Genomic DNA, 27,026 nt, shown 5'->3' on the forward strand with positions numbered 1-27,026 from the left:
TAAAATTCTACGATTCTGCTTCCTTTCCTTAGTAGTTCTCTACCTACAAAATACACCATTAAAGATCACCAATAAAACATTTGTTAGTAAAAGTACCTCACTATGGTGCTAAAACATGTATGACATCAGTTTCCTACCTGGTTAGTAGTCACTAACATTCCTCATGCCAAAAGCAGAAATGGCAAAAAGCCTCCTTGTCAAGTCCGCTAAAACAATGAAGTAAAGTAGTTTTTATGGCATCGGTTATATTGATAATAATCTTTTCTATCAAGAATTTGTACAGGCTTCAATAATATTTAATGCTAATACAACAGTTTGAGTTTTATTTAGACATAAAAGAAATAAGCATCATTCATAATTAAATTCAGGTTTAAAATTCTGTGATTCACTTTTTTTTTGGTGTTAAAAAACAGAAATTTATTTTCTCACAGCTCTAGAGGTTAAAAGCACAAATCAGGGTCTCAGCAGTGTTGATTCCTCTGTGGGCCTCTCTCCTAGTTTCTGGTGCTGCCCCAATCTTTGGCATTTCTTTGCTACTTGTAGATGTATCTGCCTCCTTTGTCACATGGCATCTCCCCTGGTGTTTCTCTGTGTCTTATTCCCCTTTTTAAGACACCACTCAGAAGGGATTAGGTTAAGACCCACCCTACTCTTACATGACCTTATTAGCATAACAAAAGAAAACCCTATTTCCAAACAGGGTCACATTCACAGGCACAGGCATTAAGACTTCAACATCTTTTGGGGTACACAACTCAATTCACAGCACCTTCCTGATGGATCCTTTTCTACATACATATTTTTAAATTGTCATTTAGGTGAAAGTTTATAAAGGAAATTAGTTTCTCATTAAACAGTTAATACACAAATTGTTTTGTGACATTGCTTGCCAACCCCATGATATGTCAACACTCTTCCCTTCTCCTCCCCAGGTTCCCTGTTTCCATTTGTCCAGTTTTCCTGTCCCTTCCTGCCGTCTTTGCTTTTGGGCTGGTGTGCCCATTAGCCTCATATATATGAATAAATTGTGTGTGATTTACTTTTTAAAAACTTTTTATAATAGGAAATTTAAAACATATACAAACATAGAACCGTATAACAGACCCCATGTAGCCATCATCAAGTACTATGGATTGACTTGTGTGTCCCACCCCCCCACCAAACATGTTGAAGTCTAACCCCTGCACCTGTGAATGTGATCTTGTTTGGGGGAATAGGGTCTTTCTTTGAAGATATTATCAGTTAAGTCAGACTGGAGTAGGATGGGTCCTGGTGCTAATCTTTTCTGACTGGTGTCTTATAAAAGCATAAACCAGAAGCAAGGACAGAGCTGCACATGGGAAAACAGATGCCATGTAACTATGGAGGTGGCTGCATCTACAAGCAGCAAAGGACACCAAGGATTGTCAGCAGCCACCAGAAACCAGGGGAGAGGCATGGAGCAAGCAGCTTCCCTCTCAAAGCCCTCAGAAGGAATCAACAAAGCCAATACCCTGATTTAGACTTCTAACCTCCAGACCTGGGAGAAAAGAAATTTCTGTTCTATAAAAACTACCCACTTTGTGGTATTTTGCTATGGCAGCCCTAGGAAACTAAGACACCCAGCTTCAACAATTTCAATTCATGACCAATCTTGCTTCATCTACTTCCTTAGTCCATTTCTTTCCCCTCACCCCAGACTATTTTGAAGCAAATCCAACACATCATATAATTTCACTATAAATACATGACTTTTTAATAGTGGCTCTTGGATTAGATCTCATATCAGTAGCAGGAAAAAAAATTGGTATGGCTTAACTAAAGAAGGTGTTTACCAATTTTCCCTTTCTTAAAATTTCTGCTAGGAGACTGAAGTCACAAAGTGGTAGAAGAGAACATATGCTCAACTAGAATATGTAGTTCAGTTCTAAACTAATATAGATTTACTTCTTGAAAAAATAGGGTAGTCTTAATCTATTGATAAAATTGTAAAGAATACTAGTTAAAACAGGCAAGATCATCTATAGTCCCAGGATTCCTCTTCTTCAATTTACTTAAATTCACAGCTAGCTCTCAGACACAAAATTGCTACACTCAGCCCTGAAGAATAGAAAATGATGTTCAACACATCATACATATAAGATTTTCTGAAACCCAGATTTTCTTAGTGTCTATGGATGATTTCTGCATATACTTCATTAAAAGAACAAAAACAAGTATATATTTGCTGAGAGGAGCTTTTAAACTTTCTTTTTCCATCTACATACCAAAGTTATTCAGGGTAACTGACTCAAAGTCAAGGCAATGGGAAATACTAAAAACAACGTGAAAAGTCTTTTGATCTAGAAAGATGGATCAGCCAAGAGAACAACAGCCTAGCTATATCCCATTAACTGCAGGAGACAAATAGCTTTTTAAAAAAAGCAGGGGTGGGGGGCAGAAGGAAACATGCTGTCTTTTTTCTACGTGGTTTAGATACTTACAAATTAAACTAAAGTTAATTAGAAATAGAATGACCTATGTCAAATACTAATTCAAGTTCCTCTTATAATTCTTTGCCTCCTCAGCAAAAAAAAATGGGAAAAGAACAAGTTTCTATTTCATTTGAACATATAATTCCAAATTTCATATTTATGCTTCTGGAGAAAACAAAATACCAGTATAACTGATTCAAGTAGTATAAAAAAATTTTTTTTTTGGTGAATTCTTCATATCACATAGCATTTAAAACCTTTTGGTGACCCAATTATTTTCTGCTTTGAATTTTTTGTTGATACCATGTGTTTTCACTAATGGAAGGCATGCTGTTTAAAGGACCAATTCAGAATTTTTGTAATGAGTTATGGATTCTGATACCCATTATCTGGGATCACATATGTCCCAGCAGACTCTGAATGTCGTAAATCCTACCAATATGAGTCAAGGATAAAATCATTCTTTTAATTTTATTTCTTGAAAATTTACAAAACATAAAGGAAAACATGAAGCGACCTGGCAATGACGGCACATACATTTTATTCTCCTTCTTAGCTTTTTTATAAAGCTTTTCAAAACATGATACAATACATTCTTCCTTACTGCAAAAGCAGTACTTACAGCCCAAATAAACAAAGCCAAGGAATTTTTTATCTCAAGAAAATTACCACTACAATGCATTATACCTTATTGCAAAAGCTGTACTGACAGGCTAGATAAATGAAACTAAAAGAATTTGAATCTTAGGAAAATTACCACTACTATGTATTCTTCATTAAAACGAAAGCAGTACTAAAAACTAAGAAGCAGAAACAGCTGCCCTGGAATACTGCAGAACTGCTCACAGCGGTACATTCACCTGCTACACATGGAAGCAATGATTGGGCCCTAAGACTGAATACAGGGTAAGAATAACTTATAGGAGTTCGAGTCTCTTGAAAAGTACCACTACAATGCATTCTTCCTTATTGCAAAGGCATTATTTACTGTTCAGAAGTTAGAAAAGCAGAGCGCCAGTAATAACCTAGAAATAATGAATGGCACCAAGGAGAAAATGGTCACTATGACTGAACAAAGACTGTGAATAGTGTACTCAAGAACATTCACACAAGAAAATAATAAGGAGGCTTATCTCACAGAAATAAAGGCAGACCTATCAAAAGTCTAGAAAATTCACACATCCATGAGGCATCACCTAAGACAATGCTCAATCTACATAAAAATGAGGCTCCAACTCAAGGTTCTTGAGTTTTACACATGTCAAAAGGCTCCCACCTTGAGGCTACATGAGTTAAAATTGGGGCACCTCCTTCCCAAAGAACTCCAGAGGCATAAAAAGTGGCTGCGATACAGTATGTCCCACAGGTCACCAAACGGTTAAAAAAAAAGTTTTTAACACTGCTCATGTTTTGTATTTAAAAAAAAAAAAACAATTTATTATTATTGGCAGATTCAGGAAGTTTTCAAACATATCAAAATACTATGAAAATGCCACCTCATAATATTACAATAGCAAGAAGTAACAAAGTAAACAGGGCAAGCTGGAGGCAGAAATGTGAAACAGACAAACAACTTGGACATGCCCAGTCTTCCCATGATGTATCCTTTCTCTGTGCAACTTACTCTTTATGGGGAGAACTCCCTTCCTCAGATATCCAAGGTCCTTAGGTTCCCCTTTTTAAAACATGCTCTCATGGAAAAAAATGTGAAATTCATATGCACACAGGCAATCAAAACTAACAACTTGAAGTATATTTGCATCTTGAACAACTTACAGGAATAACAAGTGTGGAGATTTTAATATCAGTTAGCAGGCAGAAGAGTGCTTTCATTGGTGCCTTTGAAATCTCACCTTAAAAACAGTCACATATTCAGCCAATAGTTTAGGCCACTGCCAAAGACAGGCAAACGCACATAAAGTAAACCTACTAATTAGGGTTTCAACTCTAAGATTTGAATTTTACAGTTCAATTTTTTTCAGCAGTGACACTTTAAAATAAAACTACCTCCAAAATGAAAATTGTGTATCTGTTACCAATAATGGTATCTGTGTTTTATCTGCAAAAGTAGCTCAAGGAAAACAAAAGTGTGACATAAGAGCAATGCTTCAAAACCAAAAACGTCCTGAAATAAGTTCGGAAGAGGCTAAACCAGAAGAGATGTTTAAAAAGTTGGCTTTGTTATTCGTAACTGATATTTTCTTAAAATCTATTAAAAGTTCAATTTTAGTAATTAAAATGATACAAATGGCTACTTTTGTTAAGTGTACCTGGCTATATTCTCTGAGTATGTTTCATGAGGAAGCACTATAAAGAAAGATGAAGTATGAGGGGAAAATCATGTACTGCACAGTTTGTGAACATTCAGAAGTTATTAAACTTCCTCAATCTTAATTTAAAAATCCTGAATTCACTGAAGTAAATAATTTTTTGAAATTCTACCACGGGAATCATGCTAAAAATAGAGAATTCTGTTAGAGAGTTTTAATCAAAATGTTAGTATTTCTACTTTCATACTGAAAAAAGAATTTCTGAAACGCAACAAAGCTAAACTAATACCAATAACTTTCGAGCTGTTACTAATAATCTGGTGTGGAATCAACACAAATTATAGTCACAAAATGGCTAAAATATGTTTGCACAGTTTGCCAAACACTGTGGATTGACAGTCTTGCCTTTTTCTCCTATAGAGTCTAAAAAGAAAAAAGCTCTTAACTTCAAATACTTATAGCTAATGATGGCCATACAACAGGGTTCTGGCTATGGTGAGCTGTTCTTCCCAAATAAAAAGGTAAAGACTTGCTAGGAGAAAGCCCCTATACTTCTTTCTCCTTTTTCCTCCCTGAATGTGGACAAAAGACCCTGAAACGGTGAAGTCCCTTTAACCATGACAAAAAGAATAAACACGAAGGTCTACATGGCAGACCATGTGGAAAGGTAAAAGGAGTCAGGGTCCCTGAGCTACCTTATCAGGCCTGGACCACACACCTCTGGATTTCTTATTGCATAAGATACATAAAAGCTATCAGTTTAAGCTACTATAGTAGGGTTTTCCATTAGTGCAACCGAGTGCACTTTTAACAGATACAAATACAAAATTCTCACATAAAAATCAGAACCACGAGTTACAAAGAAATCCTCACCAACCCCTCAAATACCTTAAAAAAGAACCTCAAAATAAGCTTGTATTTTTGTTTTCTTCACGTAAAGATAATAAATACCACATAACCAACATAAAGAAGAGGGGGGATGGTGGTGGTTTATGTTTTTAACTATGAAAAAGTGATAGAGGTCTGAAATTCCAGATCCTAATGCTAAATAAACGTGAGACAAAGCTGGGGGAGGAAGTAGGGCATGAGTGTACCACCAGATAATTATGGTCTAATATGGGCTTTATCTGATATTTCCTATATATCAATTTCAACTGTCAGTGAGGAAAAATAAAGTTTATTTCTTGGGCAGAAGAAATTCCAATTCAGTTTTAAGTCTAAACCTTCAAACTTGGGAAGCTTTTCTCCAGGTCATCGGCAAGGGTCTTATCAACCTCATGTAGGATTTTAAGAAAGTCTTCCACCTGTGAGTCAAACAAAGGAACCAAATAAATATAAGTGGAGGAAAGGGTGGTTTAAGATACTGATTGTTGACTGTAAAAATGCTGTCCCTTTGGTATCTACATAGTCCAACTGACAAGTGTTGACAGATTCCCAAATGACAAGAACAGTACTTCTTTAATCTTCTCTGAAACATCACAAAGTGACTATCCCTTATCAGTTTAGTTATACTCTTGAGCTAGTACTTCTCCTCCACTGCTTCCCCTTTAGGGTCCATCACTGGGGTTTTGTTACCATCCTCCTTGCTTACATGACCCCTCGCTCTCACATACTGTACTTCATTTTCCTAAAAAAGTTCCTATTTTGGAATGTCTGACAATTGCTGGCATTGACTTGACAGCAACTGGTTTAATGGTAACAAATAGAATGTTACTTGAATAATTATCAAAATTTATTAACTATTCCTAAGAATCTTACTTGTGCATAATATATATGTTATCAACTTCTCAGCAGAAAAAGTATATAAGTTCAGTGTTGGTTCCCTTCTTTAAAAGTTAAAATTGTTACTCAGTCCAGTCCCAAGAATCAGCCATTGAGTCAGCTACCCAACAAAGGCGTTAAGTGGTGTGAATGGTATGCACTATCTTCTTTAACAATGGCCTCAAAGATCAAGCACTTACTTGAAAACATTGTACACAGTTATCCTCTTAAGCTCAGCCATCTATACACTTAGGCATACTCACCGCGGGGCTGTACAAAGGAAGAAGGTTTTGAAATGCACAGGAACACTTCTGTTTGCTTAAATGGCCCTCCTTCAGTCCCTGAGCCATAGTCTCCTAAAACAAAGATTTAACATCATCAGAGGAAATTTCTAAAGCTGTATCAGATGAATAAAGACAAATCAGTATATACATTTCCCTACTGATCCCACATGCATTTCAAATGTCCCAAACTGAACCCACCACCATTCTTCCTTCCATAACTCAAAAACGTTCTCCATCGCAGTCCTTATTTTAATGAACGGCGCCACCACCCATCCTGCCGCACTAACCAGAAACTTGGGTCACAGCCAAGACCACTTCTCTCCTGCTGCTGACCCCTCCCCCAAGTGTTCAACACATTCTACTGATTTCATGTCCTAAATCTCTCTCTTACCACACTCACTCTCTCCATTCACACTTCTATTGCTTAGGCCGTCATTATTTTTCAGATTATTTCTGCAGATTATCTGCGAAAGCCGGCTGACTGGTCTCCTAGCCTCCAACCTGGACTCTATTCCTTCCTCTCTATTGATTTTGGAATAATCTTTCTAAACTGATCATATCATTTGCTGCTTAAAAAAAAAAAAAAAACCTCTAGTGGCCCCTCGGTCTCATCAAGATTAAGTCCAAATTCCATAAGAATGGCAAATAAGAATTTTTATGACAATTTTTATCATTGGCATATTCTCAGCACACTTTCCTCCTGTCACTTGATAATTAAGAAATAATTATTATTCTCCTAACATAAAACCAAAGCGATGGCAAAGAAAGGGAAAAATACTTTTAATGAATATATTAAAGATATATTATTATCTTAGAAGTTCATATGAATTAATAATCCCAATGGATAAATCTATAAAACAGGAAATACAAGTAATATACAAACATATGGAAAGATGTCTAGCCTCATTAATACTTTAAAAATGCAAATCAAAATAAGGCACAATTTCTCACCTATTGAACTTTATATAAAAATCATAATATCCACTAATAAGAGTCAAGTAAAACCAATGCTCTCACATGTCAAAAGCATTTTGGCAATACACATTATGCTTAGTCATTTTCACTTTTATAACATCAAATCCAGCAATCTAACTTCTGAAAACCTATGCTAATGTAATAACCCTAAACCTGGAAAATACAAAAATGTTTGCTGAAGCATTTTTAAAATAGAAAAAAAAAAGATTAGAAACTGCCTAAACAATGACCAATAAGGAATAATTAATAAAGTATGGTAAATTTATTACATAAATATTATAGGGGCATTATAAACAATGGTTATTAAGACTATATAGCAATATGGAAAAGGTAAGTAGGACAACTCATCAAAAGACAATTCTCCAGAATAACAGAAACTTGTTTTAAGGAATATTCTTCTTGAAAAGAATATACTCTTCATAGTTATACTCGTGCATATATTTTTTCCTTAAATATATGGATAAAAAGAGTATTCTCAAAGGGAGAAAATGCTCAATAAACATTCAGGAAAAACATACCTTAAAACAAGTTTGAGATAAATTCTGAAAATCAATTTTTTGGCAAGTCGAACATTAAATAAACTCAGTTACAGAAATGCTTTTCAGTGAATTGATCTAGAGTTAGGAAAAGTGCTTATAATATAATGTTAAGTAAAAAAAGCATTTTACAAAAATTATATATACTGGGTTATATCCATGTAAAAAATGCATATATAAATACTTGAAGGAAATTATACCAAAACACAACACTTGCTGGTTTAAGATTATCAACTTATGGCTGATAAATTTTTCTTTCCTCTATTTCCCCAAATTTATGTACTGTAGTTCTACTATTTTTCTATATTAAAAAAAAATAAAAATACTAATAAAGTTTGGAATGTTAAGCAATCCATACTTTCTTTTGCTGAAGAAATCATCAGTACTTCTTCCATACCTTTGTTAATGCCTGAAAAATATTAGAAAGAAATTCACACGAAATGTCCTTTAAGATTTTCAAGTGTAACTCATCTCGCATTAAGTCAGACTTCTTAGTCTCGTCTGTGTTAGACTCTGCCGAGTTCTCTGGTTTCTTCTGACAACGTTCCACATTTTGTAAGACCCGAGTCAGGCTGTCAATTAGAGGAAGATCTACTGTACAAATAAATAAGGAGGTATAAACTTGACCAGTAAATTTTGGTTTTTCATTTACTCATTCATGTATTTATTCAACAAATACGTACTGAACATCTACTAGTGCTAGGCATTATATTTTAGGCACTACAGATACAGTGGTAAACAAGACTATCAAGTCCTCAGCCTCTGAATGTTTATATTTTTATACCTTTAAATAAGTAAAACAGATCATTTCAGACTTTGGTCAGTGCTAAGAAGGAAATACCATTCACATCCACTGCCACTGAGTCAATTCCTCCTCATAGTGACCCTGTAGGACAGAGGAGAACTGCCCGATTGGGTTTCTAAGGCTGTAAATCTTTAAGGAAGCAGACTGCCACATCTGTCTCCCACACAGCAGCTGGTGGGTTCAAACGGCCAACCTTTAAGTTAGCAGCCAAGTGCTTTAACCACTGTTCAACCAGGGCTCCTATGAAGGAAGTAATGAAGGAAATAAAAAGGGTATACAATAAGGCAGCTGGGCAGGGAAGACACTCTGAAGACGTGACACTAAGTTGAGAATTAAAGACAAGAAGCAGTTCAAAGAAAGTGTTTCAGACAGAAGGAATAACTGCAAAAGCCCAAAGAGATATATCAGAAGGTCTGAAGAACAAAAAGGAGGCCAGTGTGGCTCGGGCCTAGTGAGCAAGGGGGAGGTGTGGCAAAAGATGAGGTTAGGGAGTCAGGCAAGAGCCCTATTGTGCAGGGCCTTAGAGGCCATACTAAGAAGAGAATTTCATACTTCAACTATCATAAAAATCTTAAACAAAGCTTTTAAATTTTGTTTTCTTAAGTCACACATAAAAACATCCAGTACGATCTCTTAGAAGACTGAACCGTCATTCTAATTAGCCTATAAAAGCTGAATATAGCACTAAACCTCAGTCTCAAAAAAAGTTACAGCATGAAAATGCTAACATATCTCACTCTGATTTAATCACGGATTCTAACTTCATAATTTCTGCTTGATAATTACAAATCCCAGGAAAAAAAGTTTTCTGTAACACTGAATCAAGATTTTATAAGACTTAACTTCACTTCCAAACCTAAGTCACCACAATACATGCAAATTACATTAAAAAAATAATAATAACAATAATAGCAGGGGAATTCAGTTGACCTCTGTAAATATTCTTAACTGATAAACTCATAAACACTAGAACTCATATTCTTGTGTATTTACTCTTTCACTTGTGTTATTATCACTCTTGACACTAATGACCCAACTCTTTATTCCACGACCTTCCTATAGGTCACATCAGTCTATACCAGCCTCCCTTCTCTCTTTCTTACCTCAACTGACTATGGAAAGTTCTTTTTTAAAGGCTAGGAAAGGGTGAGGGGTTTATCAGTGGCTTACAGTTAAAGAAGCATCTTTATTCTTTCTCTACCAATCACAAAAATTATACATTAAGTTTTGGGCGGGGGAAAGAAAGATAAAGAATTCCCAGACCCTCGATATCAGGGAAGATGTGTTCCTAGCATTCCAAACAAACACTCTATATATGATTTTCAACAGAAAGACTGTATGTGTAAGGTTAGGAAGAGCACTGGGGTTCAAAGTCAGCAAGCGTCACACACAAGCCATATATGCAGGAAGCAAATGGCAAGGGGAAAGGTAAGAATTTTGCCATAGCTACTTCTCATCTGGGAAAAAACGCTAAAAGACTCATAGGTCAAATTCTTGTTAGCCTACTTCTTGCAGAGCTAGTCCAGAAAAAACTCAGTTCAAAGATGAGTATTAAAATGGAACCAGAACAGGAGCAACACAAAAATACTAAAAGAAAAAAGAAAGGACCAGGAAAAACAAATAGCACATAAATAGTACTCACCAAAAAACACTGACGTGAAGCTTATGACTATTAAGGTAATAATTAGCCATGAGTTTTGAAAAATAACATGTAAACAAGCACAAAGCAGAGATACAAGAGCTCACTCAGACTAAGAAATGAAAGACAACAGGAAGGGAAACCTGAGCTGGGAGAGCTCAAGGAGGAGGTTTACAAAGAAATTTAAGCCACCACCAAAATGAAGGTAAAACTGGCAGCAGCACAAAGGAGAATAGACCCTGCTGAAAACACACTAAGGGACACAGGGGTTAGGAAGAAGGAAAGGAAAAAAAAAAAGGAATGGAAATACAGAGTTAAAAAAGGATGGAGAAAATAGTTAATGAAAGACAGGAAAGGAGATCTCTCTCACATAAATATAATTCAAGCCCTCAAAGAAGAAAACAAAAATGATGGAACACAACAATATTTACAGATGTAACTCAGGGGGAAACTTCCTCCCAAAAACTTGAATATGCAGTTTGAAAAGTACCAGGGAAAACTGACAGGGAATGGTCAACACTGAGATGTATCTTTACTAAGTCATTACATTTTAAGAATAAAACAAAAAATATATGTTTTTGGCTGTTATAATTATAAAGGTAACCACCAAACCAAAAATATAAATCTCCCTAAATGTTAGAACTATGCACAAAAAACAAAGCAAATAAACCACATAGTAGAATATTTACATGTGTATATTATTATTGTTGTGTGCTGACAAGACAATTCTGACTCATTGCAACCCTACAGACACCATACAGTGTCCTAGGCTGTAAATCCTTACAGGAGCAGATCACCAGGGCTTTTCTCCAGTGGAGTGATGGTGGGTTCAAACTGCCAACCTTTCAGTTAGTAGCCAAACTCTTAACCATTGCACTACCAAGGTTCCTTCTAAGCAGGTCTATACATAATAGAAAATATCATATGACAGCACTCAGATCAAATGTATCTATCATAACAATACGTGTAAATGAGTTTAACTCACCTGTTAAAAAGAAATGGACACACCTAAGACAATTTAAAAAGACTGAAAAGGATAGGCAAAGGTATCAGTGGCAAATGCAAATGAAAAGAAAATAGGGGTGCAATCTTTAGATCTGATAAAATAGGAATAAGGGGGAAAATAGTATTAAAAGAGACAAAGATGAACAATTTATAACAAATGTCTATACACCAAATAACATAAGATGAACACTCATAAAGCAGACTATAAATGATAAAAAGAGAAGCAAACAGAGGTGGGGCCAAGATGGCAGAGTAGTCAGATGACTTCCTATGTCCCTCTGACAACAAAAACCTGAAAAAACAAGTGAACTGATTGTATATGAATATCTAGGAGCCTTGAATAAAAAAAGAGTTGCAGAATCAGAGTGAGTGACAGGGGGAGAGAGAGACGGTTCAGAGGCAGCGAGGAGTTGCCTGACCTGACCTAACGGGAGCCGCAGCCCTTCAGCCCAGATCAGCTCAGGGTGCTGGCAAACAGCTGCGTGTGTTCACTCGCTTGGGAGGCACTTTCCACATCGAGAAAGACCTGGCAGCTGAGAGTCTACTTGGACACTCTGAACCAGTGAAAAGCAGCACTCAAGTGGCTAAAGATAAGTACTTGAATGTGGTCTACCGCGGGGATTTTAAAAAACAAAAAAACCCATTTGGGAAAAACCTCTCTCCCATTTACCTCCTCCCTCCCTGCTCTGCACTGGGTCCTGGCCGGCTTCAGAGATCTGTGAGTCCCCTGGGCCGGAAGAAGATCCCATAAGGCGCCCTGACCCATTCTCCTGGCCTTGGAGAGAGAACAAATTAACAAACAGGGAAAAAATAAGCTACTGGCTCCCCTAAGCCAGGACCTCAGGGTTGGCACAGCTCCTTTGCCTAGGCACAGGCATAAGGGGTCTGCAGACTTTTAGTGCCTTCCACCCCTGCACAGACTTGTGTGGGCCCATCTCAACAGCGTAAGCCCTCACTACCACAGTACAATGGGGTAAATACCTGAAGTCTAACTTCAACTGTTTCAGCTGTGAAGTGGCAGGTTTGTGATGTGTGACACTGCTCTGCCCTTTAAGCAGGAGCCTTACCTGTCCACATCAGGGGCTGGCGGACTGGTGGCTCCACCCATGCCACCTAGCCACTTGCTACAGGGGACCAAGAATAAGTGGTGCCCCCCAGTCCTCACAGCCAACAGAGCAGGGTGCTCACAGTCCAGCTGCAAAACTCACCTACCTACTCACTCTAGGAAACAGGGACACGCTTTCCTTTCAGACACTCAGGGGCAGCCATCAGGCCCTGCCTTGTTCAGCTCGTGACCCCCTACTGCAGCCAGATACCTGTGCCTACACCAATCACCCACGCCTCTCTAAGACTGTAGGTTAGAGCCTGCACCACACACTTGATGACCGACTGCCTGGACACCTGAGCTGAATCCATACAGGAAAATTTAACAGACTCTTGGGCACACATACTTTGTAACAGACCTAACTACCTGGTGACAGGATGTTAGAGCTTCAAAGGCGCCAATAATCAAACTAGTGCACATGAGCAGCCTATCTGGGCATATCAAAACAAAATAAAACAAGAAGCTAGGACACAAAAACAAATATAAAATAAAATTATAATAACTTATTGATGGCTCAGAGACAACAGGCAATATCAAATCACATAAAGAGGCAGACCATGATGGCTTCAGCAAGCTCCCAAAATAAAGAATCAATAAATTTTATGGAGGAAGAGAATTTCTTGGAACTACCAGAGGCAGAATACAAAAGATTAATATACACAACTCTCCAAGAAATTAGGAAGGAAATTCTTCAACATGCAGAGACAGCCAAAGAACATACAGAAAAAGCAGTAGCGGAACTTAAAAAGGTTACTCAAGAGCATAAAGACAAATTTAATAGGCTGCAAGAATCCACAGAGAGACAGCAATCAGAAATCCAGAAGATAAATATTTCAGAATTAGACAACTCAATAGAAAGTTATAGAAGCAGAATTGAGGCAGTAGAAGTCAGAATTAGTGACACTGAAGATAATGCACTTGACACCAACTTATTTGAGGAAAAATCAGATAAAAGAATTAAAAAGAATGAAGAAACTCTAAGACTTATGTGGGACTCTATCAAGAGAAATAACCTATGAGTGACTGGAGTACCAGAACAGGGGGGATAACAGAAAATACAGAGAATTGTTGAAGATTTGTTGGCAGAAAACTTCCCTGATATCGTGAAAGATGACAAGATATCTATCCAAGATGCTCATTGAACCCCACATAAGGCAGATCCCAAAAGAAAGTCACCAAGACATATTATAATCAGACTTGCCAAAACCAAAGATAAAGAGAGAATTTTAAGAGCAGCTAGGGATAAAAGAAAAGTCATCTACAAAGTAGAGTCAATAAAAAAAGCTCAGACTACTCAGCAGAAACCATGCAGACAAGAAGGCAATGGGATGACATATATAAGGCCTTGAAGGAAAAAAATTGCCAGCCAAGAATTATATATCCAGTCAAACTGTGTCTCAAATATGATGGTGAAATCAGGGCATTACCAGATAGACAGAAATTTAGGGAATTTGCAAAAACCAAATGAAAATTACAAGAAATACTAAAGAGAGTCCTCCGGTTAGAAAATCAATAACAACAGATAACAAAACAAGACTAGAGCACAGGACGGACCAACTAGGTATCGACTCAGATAGGGAAGTCACAAAAATACATCAAAGCTAAAACACTGAAAATAGGGAAACAGAGGTATCAATATGTAAAAGATGACAATATTAAAACAAAAAAGAGGGACTTAAAAAATGTAGACAATTTAAAAGTAAATCCAAATCTTTTTCTTCATATTATCAATGCTGTGATATAGTCTTAGAAATACTGAGAATTTCAGGAATATGGATTTGTGTTCACTTCTGTTCAACCCATTTATATATTGTCATGTAATATTTTAATATTCTGTGTTCATCAAAGTGTTTTAGATATGATACTGTTTCTCAAGGGAAGTTGGGATATTCTGCACATTACTAACCACACAGAATGTATAAACTTGAGGCTAAGTGTACTTACAACTAATGTAGCATTCTTCAGTTTAATCAAAATGTAAAACTAAACTTCAATAGAATTACAAAAAAAAAAAGAGAAGTAAACAAATTAGTAGTAACAGACATTAATTAATTTACTCTCACTCCATATTAAATCAAGTCAAAAGAAATAACTAAGGATACAGAAGACCTAAATAGCATAACAACTGACAACTCCAAAACTGATTATCTCTAATTCAGGCCTCTCCTCTCAACTCCAGATTCATGAATACAACCACCTGCTAAGTACCTCCACTTGGACGTTGTCATGGATTGAATTATGTCCCCCAAAAATGTGTGCATCAGTTTGGCTGGGCCATGATTCTTGGTAGTGTGTGATTTTCCTATATGTTGTAAATCCTGCCTCTATGATGTTAATGAAGGAGGATGTGTGGAAGTTGTGTTAGTAAGGCAGGATTCAATCTACAAGACTGGATTGTGTCCTGAGGCTATCTCTTGAGATGCAAAAGAGAGAAGTGAGTAGAGAGAGAGGGGGACCTCATACCATCAAGAAAGCAGTGCCAGGAGCAGAGTGTGTTCTTTGGACCTGGGGACCCTGCGTGGAGAAGCTCCTAGTCTGGGGGAACATTGATGAGAAGGCCAACAGAGAGAAAGCCTTTCCCCGGAGCTGACGCCCTGAATTTGGACTTTTAGCCTGTTTTACTGTGAAGAAATAAATTTCTTTTTGTTAAAGCCATCCACTTGTGGTATTGCTGTTATACCAGCACTAGATAACTAAGACAGACATCTATTAGACATCTCAAACTTAACATGTTTAAAACCAGTCTTCCCTATCGCAGTAAATGGCAACTGTTAATGCCTCAAATTGCACAGCTATCCTTGACTTTTCTCCTCTCACCTTCCCATCCTATGTCAGCAAATTCTGTCAGCATCACCTAAAAATATACCAGAGTCTGACTATTTTTCCACCAACTCCCCTATTACCATCTTGATCCAAGTTACATCATTTCTTGCCTCAGTTATCACAATAGCCTCCCAGCTAGTCTCCTTTCTGTACCCTTGATTTCCTACATTTCTGATCAACACAGCAGTTACAGCGAGCCTATGAAAGTCACCTCAAATTCATTTTCTGCTTAAAACCCTCCATGGCTCCCCATTCTCCTTCAGAGTAAAAGGTAAAAGGGCCTACACAATCTAGCCCGTTACCTCTCTGGCCCCATGTGCTACTTGTCTTCCCCTTGCTAACTCCACCCCAGGCATGGGGGCCTCACTGTATACTTCTAGTTCAGGGCTTTTACACTTATTGTTCCTACTGTCTGGGATGATTTTCTCCCTAAGTATTCACATGACTCACTCTACAATTTCCATCAGGTCTATACTCAATATCATCTACTCAACAGATGCAGAAAAGACAGACGGAAATATTCAACGTTCATTCTTGATTAAAAACTCTTAATAAAATAAAATAAGAATAAATTACTATCTCCTTAAATGATAAAACATAAATAGCATAAACACAAAAGAATATCATGCTTAACAGTGAAACACTAAAGTCATTCCCAATAATATTATGAACAAGGTAATGATGTCTCCTATCACCACTTATATTTAACACCAAAGACACTAGGAAACCCAATTGGGTAAGAGAAAGAATTCAGAGTTAGAAAAGTGATAAAAACATATCTAACTGAAGCCTAAAGCAGTATTAGATAGAGTCCAAAATGATCACAGAACAACTATGAAAAACAGTAAGAGAATTCAGTATAGTTACTGGATGTAAAATTAATATATAGAAATAAGTAGCCTTCATATATGCCAAGAGCGATAACCGGTGGAAGAAAAGACGTCATAGACAACAGCAACCCAAAAGATAAACTATCTAGGAAGAAACAATAAAAATGCAAGATCTGTATGAAGAAAACCTTAAGACATTACTGAGGGACACGAAATAAGATACAAACAAATAGAAAAGCATAATGTATTTTTGTATACTCTGTAAATTGAACATGACCCCAATAAAAATATTAGGAAGATTTTCTGATTTTGGAAATTTCAATCTAATTCAGTGTTAAAGATGAATAATAGTTGAAAAAAAAAAAATTCTGAAAAGATAGAATGAAAGGTGACTAGCTCTAAAACATCAAAACCAAACCCATTGCTGCCAAGTTGATTTCCACACACAGCAACCCTACAGGACAGAGTAGAACTGCCCCATAGGGTTTCCAAGGCTGTAAATCTTTATGGAAGTAGACTGCCACATCTTTCTCCTGCAGAACAGCTGGTGGGTTTGAACCTTTTGGTTAGTAGCCAAGCACTGAACCACTATGCCACCAGGGCTCCCTGTGACTAGCCCTACTAGGTATCAAAACATAAAGCTTTGACAATTAAAACAGTATGGATAATGGCACATGAATAGAGAAATGGAGATGAATAAAATCTATATGGCAGTTTACAGTATAATAAAGATAAAATTTCAAATCAGTTTGGATAAGCTGGGTTATTCACTAAATGATGTTGAGAAAAATGGATAGCTATCTAGAAAAAAGTTGAAACTATATCTCACATGTGACACCAGAATAAATTCTAGAAGGATTATGGATTTAATTCATAAAAACCATTCTGCAAAAGAACATTTGTTTACATACAGAAATATTCATTTTATATTGTTAAGTGAAGAAAGCTAGCTAAAAAGCAGGACTTAAAATAATGTACGTGGAGCCCTGCCCCATCCCACCCTGCATCCTGGCCATTTGGGGAACCACGACCAGAGTCCTTCAGCTGCTACCGGAAGTCCTTGAGGCTCGGAGGCTTTCTTTGTCCATGCAGACAACCATCATCCTCAGGCCAGAGTGAGAGGTGCATTTAAGCAGGACAAGATGGCCCCAGCAAGTGACCGAAATAAAGAATCAGATGACCTTCCAGTAGAAGAAAAAGCAACAGAAATATCTGATATGGAATTCAAAAGACTAATATTTAGGGCTCTCGAAGAGATTAGGAAAGAGATCAAGGAAAATGCAGACAAAACCAACCAAAACATAGCCAAAATTAAGGAAAACACAGACAAAACAATAAGAGAATTCAGGAAAATAATACAAGAACAAAACATCAAATTAAATAAACAAGGAGAAATCATACAAAAACAGCAACTGGAAATCAGTTTCAGAAACGGACAACTCAATAGAAGGTTTAGGAGCAAATTTGAAACAATGGAGGACAGAATCAGCGAGACTGAAGACAAATCCACGGACACCCCTTTGAGGAAAAATCAGAGAAAAGAATGACGAAAACCTAAGAATTACGTAGGGCACAATCAAGAGCAAAAATATGCATGTGACTGGAGTTGCAGAACAGGGGGAGAAAATGGAAAATACAGAGAAGATTGTTGAAGATCTGCCGGCAGAAACCTTCCCAAATGTCATGAAAGATGAAAAGCTGACCATTCATGATGCTCGACAAACCCCATATAGAACAGACCCCAAAAGAAAATCACCAAGACATATCATAATCACACTTGCCAAATCCAAAGACAAAGAAAGAGCCCTGAGAGCAGCCCAAGAAAAACTGATTACTCGGCAGAAACTATACAGGCAAGAAGGCAATGGGATGACATACATAGAACCTTGCAAGAAAAGAACTGCCAACCAAGAATAAATCCTTTCAAATACACATCAATATATACCAAATATATATTTCTCTTAAATACGATGGTGAAATTAGGACATTTCTAGATAAACAGAAATTAAGGGAATTTGTAAAAACCAATTCATACTAACAAGAAATATTAAAGGGAGTCCTTAGGTTAGAGAACCAACAACATCAGACAACAAATGGAGCCTAGGACACAGGACAGCATCAGCCAGATACCAACCTAGGTAAAGAACTGTCAGTAATAAAACCAAGCTAAAAGACTTAAAACAGGGAAACAGAGATTTCAGTGTGTAAATGACTACATCAAAACAATAAAAGGGGGAATAAATGGTGTAGGTATAGAACTTTCAAATGGAGAGGAAGTCAAGGTGATATCCACTAATAACAGACTGGTTCAAACTTAGGAAGATAAGGATAAATTTCAAGGTAACCACAAAGAAGTTAACAAACCTACTCATCAGAATAAAAAAGAAGAAAAGCAAAGTCTCAGTAAACACAAAATGTATAATAACAAAGAAATAATCCACAAACAAAAGGAACTCAGCACAGGAAAGTAAGGGGAACAAAGAAAATGTCAGCACCACAAAAGAAAAAAAGCATAACAATACAACAATAAACTCACACCTATTGATACAAAATATATACATACTTAAAATATATATATATATAAATACACACACACATTGGTGAAGAATACTGAATACACCATGAATATACCATGGACTGCCAAAAAGAACGAACAAATTTGTCTTGGAAGAAGTCCAACCGGAATGCTCCTTAGAAGCAAGGATGGCGAGACTATGTCTCGCATACTTTGGACATGTTATCAGGAGGGATCAGTCCCTGGAGAAGAACATCACGCTTGGTAAAGTAGAAGGGCAGTGAAAAAAAGGAAGACCCCCAAAGAAATGGACTGATACAGTGGCTGCAACAATGGGATCAAGCACAGCAACAATTGTGAGGATGGCGCAGGACCAGGCAGTGTTTTGTTCTGTTGTGCACAGGGTCGCTACGCGTCAGAACTGACTCGACAGCACCTAACAGCAACAACAGCATATATGCATGTGTGTGTATAGTAACATCTCTGGATGATTGATTACAAGCACTATGTTTTCTTGATGGCTTTCAAACATTTTACAATTTTTTAACATGAAATATTTTTATAACTAGGGAATAAAAAATAAAATGGGAGAAACTATTGAACAACAAACACAAGCCTGGGTTTAAAATCTGATAGACTAAGATTTAATTCAGCATACTGAAATGATATTTACCTTTTTCTATCTTTAGATACTCCTGTGCAGCCTGGGAAGCATAGATGGCAGACAACACTGAAAAAACAGAGGCTAGCACAGTTTTCTGTTCTTGAAGGATGATGGGTGGATCATCAGACTGGCAAAATTCATGGCAGCCCAGGTCAAAAAGTAAACTCCAAGTGTCTTTTCCAGCATCAGGACACTGTACTTGTAAAGATGATAAAGAAAATAGTAATTTAAAAGCAGGAAACAATTAAATAAGTGCCTATAGTGCATCCCCATAAGCCATCTTACCAATTGCTTGAATTCCATCATCCACTGTGGTAAGTAGCTGTAAGATATGCATGTAAACATCCAGCCCTTCTAGATTTTCAGAACTAAATACAAAAAGCAAAAGCACTGAATTAACAACTTTACTGTTGAGGGGACTGCAATCACTCAGTCAATAATTCAACCAACAAATGTTTATTATCCTGTGCTAGCCACTGCCCTAGATGCTGAGGATAAAACAGAGGACAGGATGAAGTCTCTACGCTCATTAGACCTTACATTCTAACGGGGGAAGACAGTCAAAAAACCACAGAAATATCATGTAATCAACACACATAAAACAAGAAGTAAGAAGCCTCACTGGTCCTGTCCCATAAAAACAACAATACAGAAACCTGCTACATGATGCTTCGCCATCTGGCTTACTTGAGTAATCAGGACAAAAAATGACTGGGACCTTTATAATGTGAATGTATGATCCACCACATCAAGCATCAATAATAATGACGCTCTTAAAACATCACAGCATAATCCTAGCTTCCTAGCTGAGAACAGTAAAACCATGTAAGTACAATAAAAGCTGTGAAAGCTGGAACCCATGTAAGGTGGAAATCTGTTAGAGAATAACTCAAATATTTTCCACTAAAATAAGCAACAGAAAAGTGGTAAGACTGCACCCTGTCAAAAGCCGAAAACGTGTGAGACCCAGAAAAATAAAGGCAGTCCTGACAAGTTCAGTTCTCACAGGTTTCACTGTATAATTCTTGTGATCAACAATCTGGATTCCTAGAAACTCACACTCTTGGTTCTTCAAACAATTAAGGGAAAAGATACTGAACAATTCAAACGATGGTTTGGCAAATATTTCCTTAATCACCTACTGTCTTCAGGAATTAAGTTGGGGGCCGAGAAAACAGTGATGTCTAAGACACTGTCCCTGCCCTCATGAAGTCTAAATGTCTAAAATGAAAGATAATTAAAAGGGTAACTATAATAAAGTGCTATGAATGTCACACTAAAGGAAGTTCAAGGTTCTAGAGGACTACATAGCAAGCAGACTTAATTTAGTCTGGAGGGACGGCGAAGCCATCTTAAGAGACATGTTTATGCAGAAACCTGAAGCAAAGACATGCTTAAGGTAGAGGAAATATACTGTGCAAAGGCTAAGGGGTAAGAGAACTTGATTCATCTGATGAAGGAAATTTCATATGGCTCAAACAGAGTACAAGGAATAGGATGGAGAGGCACTATGCAAAACTTATAAGCCACATCTAAAAAGAAAAAAATCCAGAATTTATCTTCAGAAAAGCCATTGAAGAGTTTTACACATGCAAGTGAGCTGAGTGTGTTTTAGAAAGACTGCTCTAGTAGTCTCGGCTTGGAAGGGCAAGCCTAGAGGCAGGGAGTTCAGGTAAAAGAATGTTACATATAGTTGTCCAGTGGGGATGGGATCCCAGAAAAAGACAAGAACAAGGGTTGGAGGTTGATTGGCTGCAGGAATAGAGTGGGATGGGGAAGAGCAATGGCTTTCACATTTTGTTCACATTATCTACACAGATAATGAATGCATCATTTACTGAGATAGAGAATACTGAAAAAGCAGGTTCGGGGAAAAAGACAGTGAGTTTAATCCTCGCTTGAATTAAGGACAGAAAATTAATAGGGTTTACTATAGCTTATTAAGCATTAAAAATGCACTAGTCGTCATTAAACAGATAAATGCATAAAATTAATTTACTAAGTGATTAGTAATAAATAGTTTCATGACCTACAAGACCTAGTAGTCACTCTTTGTAAGACATTACAGCCCAAAAGTCAGTCACTTATCCAAGATGGGTGTATATACACAAGGAGCAAAAAAAAAAATGATACCTGACACTAATTAAGCAGCTGTTAAATGTTCAGTATAAAATAAAGCACAAGAAAACCGTTTCTCTGATATAAATTACACAAAATTGCAGATGATTTTAAGACAGTAACCACAATTTATAATGAACAATTAGCCTATAGCTAAATGATAGAGCAGTATTTTGTAACCATTATGATTCTTGCAAAGAGTAAATACATTGTCATTACAAATTCTGTAAACGTAACAAGCTTAGGTGTGTGCTATCTACCCCATCAAAAGGAAAGTTTCATATCTGGGGACACTTCCAGTAACTGGATTTTCCCCAAGCATTTTGCACAAAAAAGGCTCACCTACCGTAATTGTTTGGCAGCTTCCAGTATACAGGGCACAATCCTAAACACTGGTCGCTCTTCAGAATCTTGCTGGGGTTGGTCCAGAGGCTGAGCTGCCCCATTTCTAATCCATTCCAACATTAGTTTCTCATCCAAATCAAAGAGCTTATCTACAACCTCCCCCACCTTCACCAGCAAGTCAACTGCAGAGAATAAAACAGATGTTGAAATGAGAAACAAAATGTTAATGGTTAATCTAAATTTCTAAAGTTTTCCAAGAAAGTTATATCTTGCCAAACAAAGCATTATGTATTCTAAGGGTTGTCTGTTTTACTGCCTACACTGAAATTTGCTGTTTTCCTTCATTTTTAAATGGAGTCCCAGGAGTTTAAGAAAAAACTTTATATCTTGAATAGAAATACTTTTTCACCTTGCACTTAGCTTTTTTTTTTAATTAAAGTGAGCTTCAGAAATAGTTATATCCAAAAAAAAAAAAAAAAAGTTATATTGTTCCCCAACAATTAGAATAATCTAAAAAAAGTTTTTTTCTAGATTATGTGGTGACTTACCATTTGTTGAACTTGACATGATGAAGCAAATGCTATCATAAATAGCCGGAAGTTCCCGGATCATTTCAACCCAGACACTGGCCACTTCTGTCCGGGAAAGGCAAGTAAGCAACAACCTACATAACAAATGTGAGCTTAATTTCTAAGTTTCATAGACAGTAAAGAAAATTCAAGCAAGTAAAAATCTCTCACATGAAGAATTAACTATATTTTTCTAGCCCTTTTGAGTGAGAATATGGAAGCCATAAAAACAAAAGGGCATACCTGCTTGTTTCCAGCAGAGTCGGGGGGTCTGAATCATACAGACAGTACAATAATACCTGTCTACAAAAGAAAAACGTTAAGCTAGTATGCTTCATTTTTCTCTTTTCAAATATTAAGGTAGAGTTTTCATTTAATTTTTAAAACATTTTTATTGTGAAACACTGCATACATACAAAAAGCCTATAAGATACAAATCTATAGTTAATGAATAATTATAAAGCAAATACTCATGTTTCTAAGAGAACAGTGCTACACCTCTGTAGCCCGTGTGTCCCTTACAATTCCCTATTTCCCACCTAGAAACAACCACTATCTGCACTTTTCCAGCAGCCATTTCCTTGCTTCGCTCTATAGTTTTATCTATTTTGGTTTTGCTTATTTTTGAACTTTATATAAAAGAAATTGCCCTGAGTGTATTCTTTTGAATCTTAGTTCTCTTGCACAACATTATGTAAGAATCAACCATGTTGTTCCTGTAGCTGTTGTTCTTTTGATTCACTGCTGTAGAGCATTCTGTTGTGTGAATATGATACAATTTATTTTTCCAACCTACTACTAGTAGACATTTGGGTCGATGCCAATTTTAGGCTATTACAAGCAATGCTCCTATAATATATTCCATTAGCAATGGAAATTGTTCTATATTAATTCATGTTAAGGCAAGCATTTAATTGAATAAGTCCTCCCTCCCGATATACAAAACTTGCTACTATTTCTCATAACCAGATTTCTCATATGAACACCAGAGACCAAACATAATCCTGAGTCATCTACTCCATGAATATTGTAAACTACTGAGAAATAAATACCCTGAACTAAGATCTTAAAGTCCCTCCACAGCTAAAGAGATAAATCACTTCTTTTATAAATTGTTTTGGATTCTGGTCGGCTGTCCCCAATTCCAAGTTTTGCCCCACTATTTTTTATCCTATATATGACTCACCACCTGCTGATAATTCAGGTCCTCTATCTACTGATAATAAAATAGGTCTAAACTCTGAATCATCTCTATAAATAGTGATGAAGCCCCCAGCACCATCAACACACAATAAAGTTCCTGGAAAGTATTCGTCAAAGGAAAGAACATTTCACGATATTCTCCTATCTTTCCTATGTATTATTAGAATTTCCTGAGGGATATAAACTATGAATCTGTTAAAAAAAATTATTATGTAGTAAGACTTACCCAAGATTTTTATCATTGCTGATGGATATACATATTTCCTGGAAACAGGCCATATTGCCTAAAATTCCCACACAGATTTCCTGAAAAGTCAAATTTCACAGGTCACAATGGCTCTGAGGTAAAACACACACATAACAAAAATAACGTGAACAAAAACTTTCACTGCACCAAGAGGAGGGTGGACAGAGAGGAGAAGCGCCTCCAAAGAAAGGCCTGGAGGTCTACTTCTGAAAAATCAGCCACTGAAAACCCCATGGAGCACAGTTCTACACTTACACAGATGGGGTCACCATGACTTAGAATCAACTTGACGGCAACTAGGTATCAAATCTTTATATTAATATAATGACCCAAGGAAAAAGTATTTCATCAGGTCTCAAATCAAGTGGAGCATTCTACTAAGTAAAAATTTTAACTCAACATTAAACTGGTAAAAATATACGACAATTTATCAATATACTACAGATTTATCAATATACTACAGATTTACCCACGTTACAATCTCAAAGAGAGGCACTACAATACAGTGGTTACACTGGAGTCTCACAAGCCTACGCTCAAATCCCAGCTCCATTCTTTCCTAATTGTGTGACCCTGGACAAATTTCTTATCTTGAGATTTAGTTCTTTTATTTGTAAACTAGAAATAGTATCTACCTGTAGTAGTAAAACCAAATACTCAACAAATAGTAGTTATTCATAATCATGGGAGGTCCCTGGGTGGAGCAAACAGCTTGTGTTCATCTAACCTAAAGGCTGGTGGTTCAAACACACCCAGTGATGCCATGGAAACAAGGCCTGGAGATCTGCTTCCATAAAGATTACAGTCAAGAAAACCCTGTGAAGCAGTTCTACTCTCTAACACGTGGGGTTGCTATGAGTTGGAATCGACTCGATGGCAATAAAGCACAAGACCATTGCATAAAGACAAAATGAAAGGTACAGATGATTGTTCTTGGGAGTTTACAATTAGCAACCACCACTGAGAGCTCACTTATTAGGAAAGGCTTGGAAGAAAAGCACCACCTGGGATGACAGATGTGAATAACAACAGAAGATGGAAGGTATCAAAAGGGAGGCAGAGGGTTGGCGATGAGCACAGTAAACTCGTGAGACAGGGAGTAGCTAGGCCTGGCTCAACCAGTTAGGCTCAGATTGTGGCAAGTCTTGGGTAATAGGCTGAGTTTACAATGAAGGTTAGAAACCTTTAAGGGAGGATTTCTGTGAGTTAAAAGAGCAATGAACTGAGAAATGGGAGATCTAGGCAGTGTTCTCTTTTCTGCCAAACATCAGCAGCATAGCTTCAGTAAACTTAATCAACCTATTGGGTTTCCACAGCTGTTAAATCAAAGTATAGGTCTCCCAGGTCCAGTCCAAATCTAAAATTCTATGACTATGCTCATTCTAAATAGCACAGTGCCTGGCAGATGTGCAATAAACATTTACAGACTGATGTGCTCATTTATAGCCAGTAACGAAAATAAAATAAATTAATGTGAGAAAGATGAAAGACCACCTAGCACTATCTGAAAGGCTTTAGAAACGTACGTACTTACTCTTAATCGAGGACACTTGGATTTGGCCAATACTCCCATAAATATGTCAGGAGCATTAAATTCTTTGAGAAATAAAGCCACATCCTGGAAATAAATATGATTATTTATTTAGATGCTAAACATTGCTCTTAAAACCCCGTAACATAGGCAACAATAAAAAAATTGTAATTCTATATATACCTCCTAAGGTTAGGAATGGTGTCAATAGACAAGTATTATATTAGAGTCTTTGTGGTATCTGGTCCCAAGGCAATGGAATTATTCCATAAAGAAATCTAAGCTAACTGTGATACTCCAGAGAACTGTCCTTTTTCTGCCCTGAAGATATTTCCTTTATCTTAATGATTTTCCTACCCACCAGGAATTCCTATTCACTCATTCAAACACACTTGCTGATTTCCAGGTTTCATGCTAAAAGGAGGAAAAAAGTAAAACTCCTAATTCCTGGGCTCCAAGAGCTCAAAACAAATTAGGAGAAACAGGTGAGAACTACTATTGGATTATGTCCAAAATCAGGACCGATGTCTGCAAAATCCTCAACAAAAAGGAAATTCTGATCCCAACGTAACTATGCCACCTTCACATCTCCTTCCAAGAGAGTACGCCCAGTCCACAGTGCCTAAAGGGGCATACCAAACAGGTGACTGAATCTGGAGTGGACACGTGACCTAAACTGGGCAAATTTTGCCTAGAAATGTGGGTGACAAAAACCAAGTCAGTTAGTTGTGGAGATCTGCACTGTAAACTAAGTAAATAACATTAAGTTTCTGACTGTCCACTACCATCGATTTTCACCAAATTTGAAGTGTACATTTGGGATGGTTTAACTTAAAATACAGGCTACGTGGCTTAGGTTAAAATTCACTTTGGAGGACCCTGGGGACACCTCAAAGAAAGAGGCAGTTATCCCCCAGAACAGCTGAGACTGAGGTAACCTGTGTGACTGTTGACTGGGAGAGACATACTATACATATTAAGAGACCATGGTCAGAGAAAACAATGTTTTCAAAGATATGCCCCAAATTGAAAGTCACACAGCAGACGTTCTCCTCTGTAGGAGATAAGCTGTTTCTCAAGTGGGCAACTCTTTGTAGTATGTGGGGAATTATTTATTTAATGATGGTTAAAAATGTCTGCAGTAACACAACGGTGGCCTAATGATATTAACACCAACAATAATAATGGCAGTTAACAATTACTGAACAAGTATTAAATGCCAGGAGTAAAGTGCTTTGTATACTACCTCATTTCACTGTCACAACAACCCTATGAAATCGTTATTATTATTAGCCCCATTATACTATTAAAGGGCCCTGGTGGTGCAGTGGGTAAGCGTTCAGCCGCT

General features: G+C 37.0%; 1 protein-coding gene across 3 annotated transcripts in view; it reads right to left on the reverse strand.

Annotated features, from left to right (window-relative positions):
• Positions 1-2,819: 2,819 nt before the first annotated feature.
• The window catches only part of SAAL1 (serum amyloid A like 1), a 29,312-nt gene continuing 5,105 nt past the window's right edge, over positions 2,820-27,026 (reverse strand). Inside the window, exons 3-12 of one of the 3 annotated variants that reach the window (XM_023737599.1) lie at positions 25,682-25,765; positions 24,127-24,206; positions 22,941-23,000; positions 22,677-22,792; positions 22,130-22,310; positions 19,951-20,033; positions 19,675-19,863; positions 8,677-8,870; positions 6,748-6,840; positions 2,820-6,027 (exon numbers count right to left, since the gene is read on the reverse strand). In XM_023737599.1, the coding sequence (XP_023593367.1) occupies positions 5,941-6,027; positions 6,748-6,840; positions 8,677-8,870; positions 19,675-19,863; positions 19,951-20,033; positions 22,130-22,310; positions 22,677-22,792; positions 22,941-23,000; positions 24,127-24,206; positions 25,682-25,765 (1,167 nt within the window). In that variant the 3' untranslated portion in view covers positions 2,820-5,940. Of the gene's footprint in view, positions 6,028-6,747; positions 6,841-8,676; positions 8,874-19,674; positions 19,864-19,950; positions 20,034-22,129; positions 22,311-22,676; positions 22,793-22,940; positions 23,001-24,126; positions 24,207-25,681; positions 25,766-27,026 lie in introns of all 3 variants that reach the window. The other 2 variants (XM_004369690.3, XM_023737604.1) reach the window with 2 other exon arrangements.

Source organism: Trichechus manatus, unplaced genomic scaffold, assembly GCF_000243295.1.
Source record: "Trichechus manatus latirostris isolate Lorelei unplaced genomic scaffold, TriManLat1.0 scaffold00006, whole genome shotgun sequence".
Taxonomy (NCBI): domain Eukaryota; kingdom Metazoa; phylum Chordata; class Mammalia; order Sirenia; family Trichechidae; genus Trichechus; species Trichechus manatus.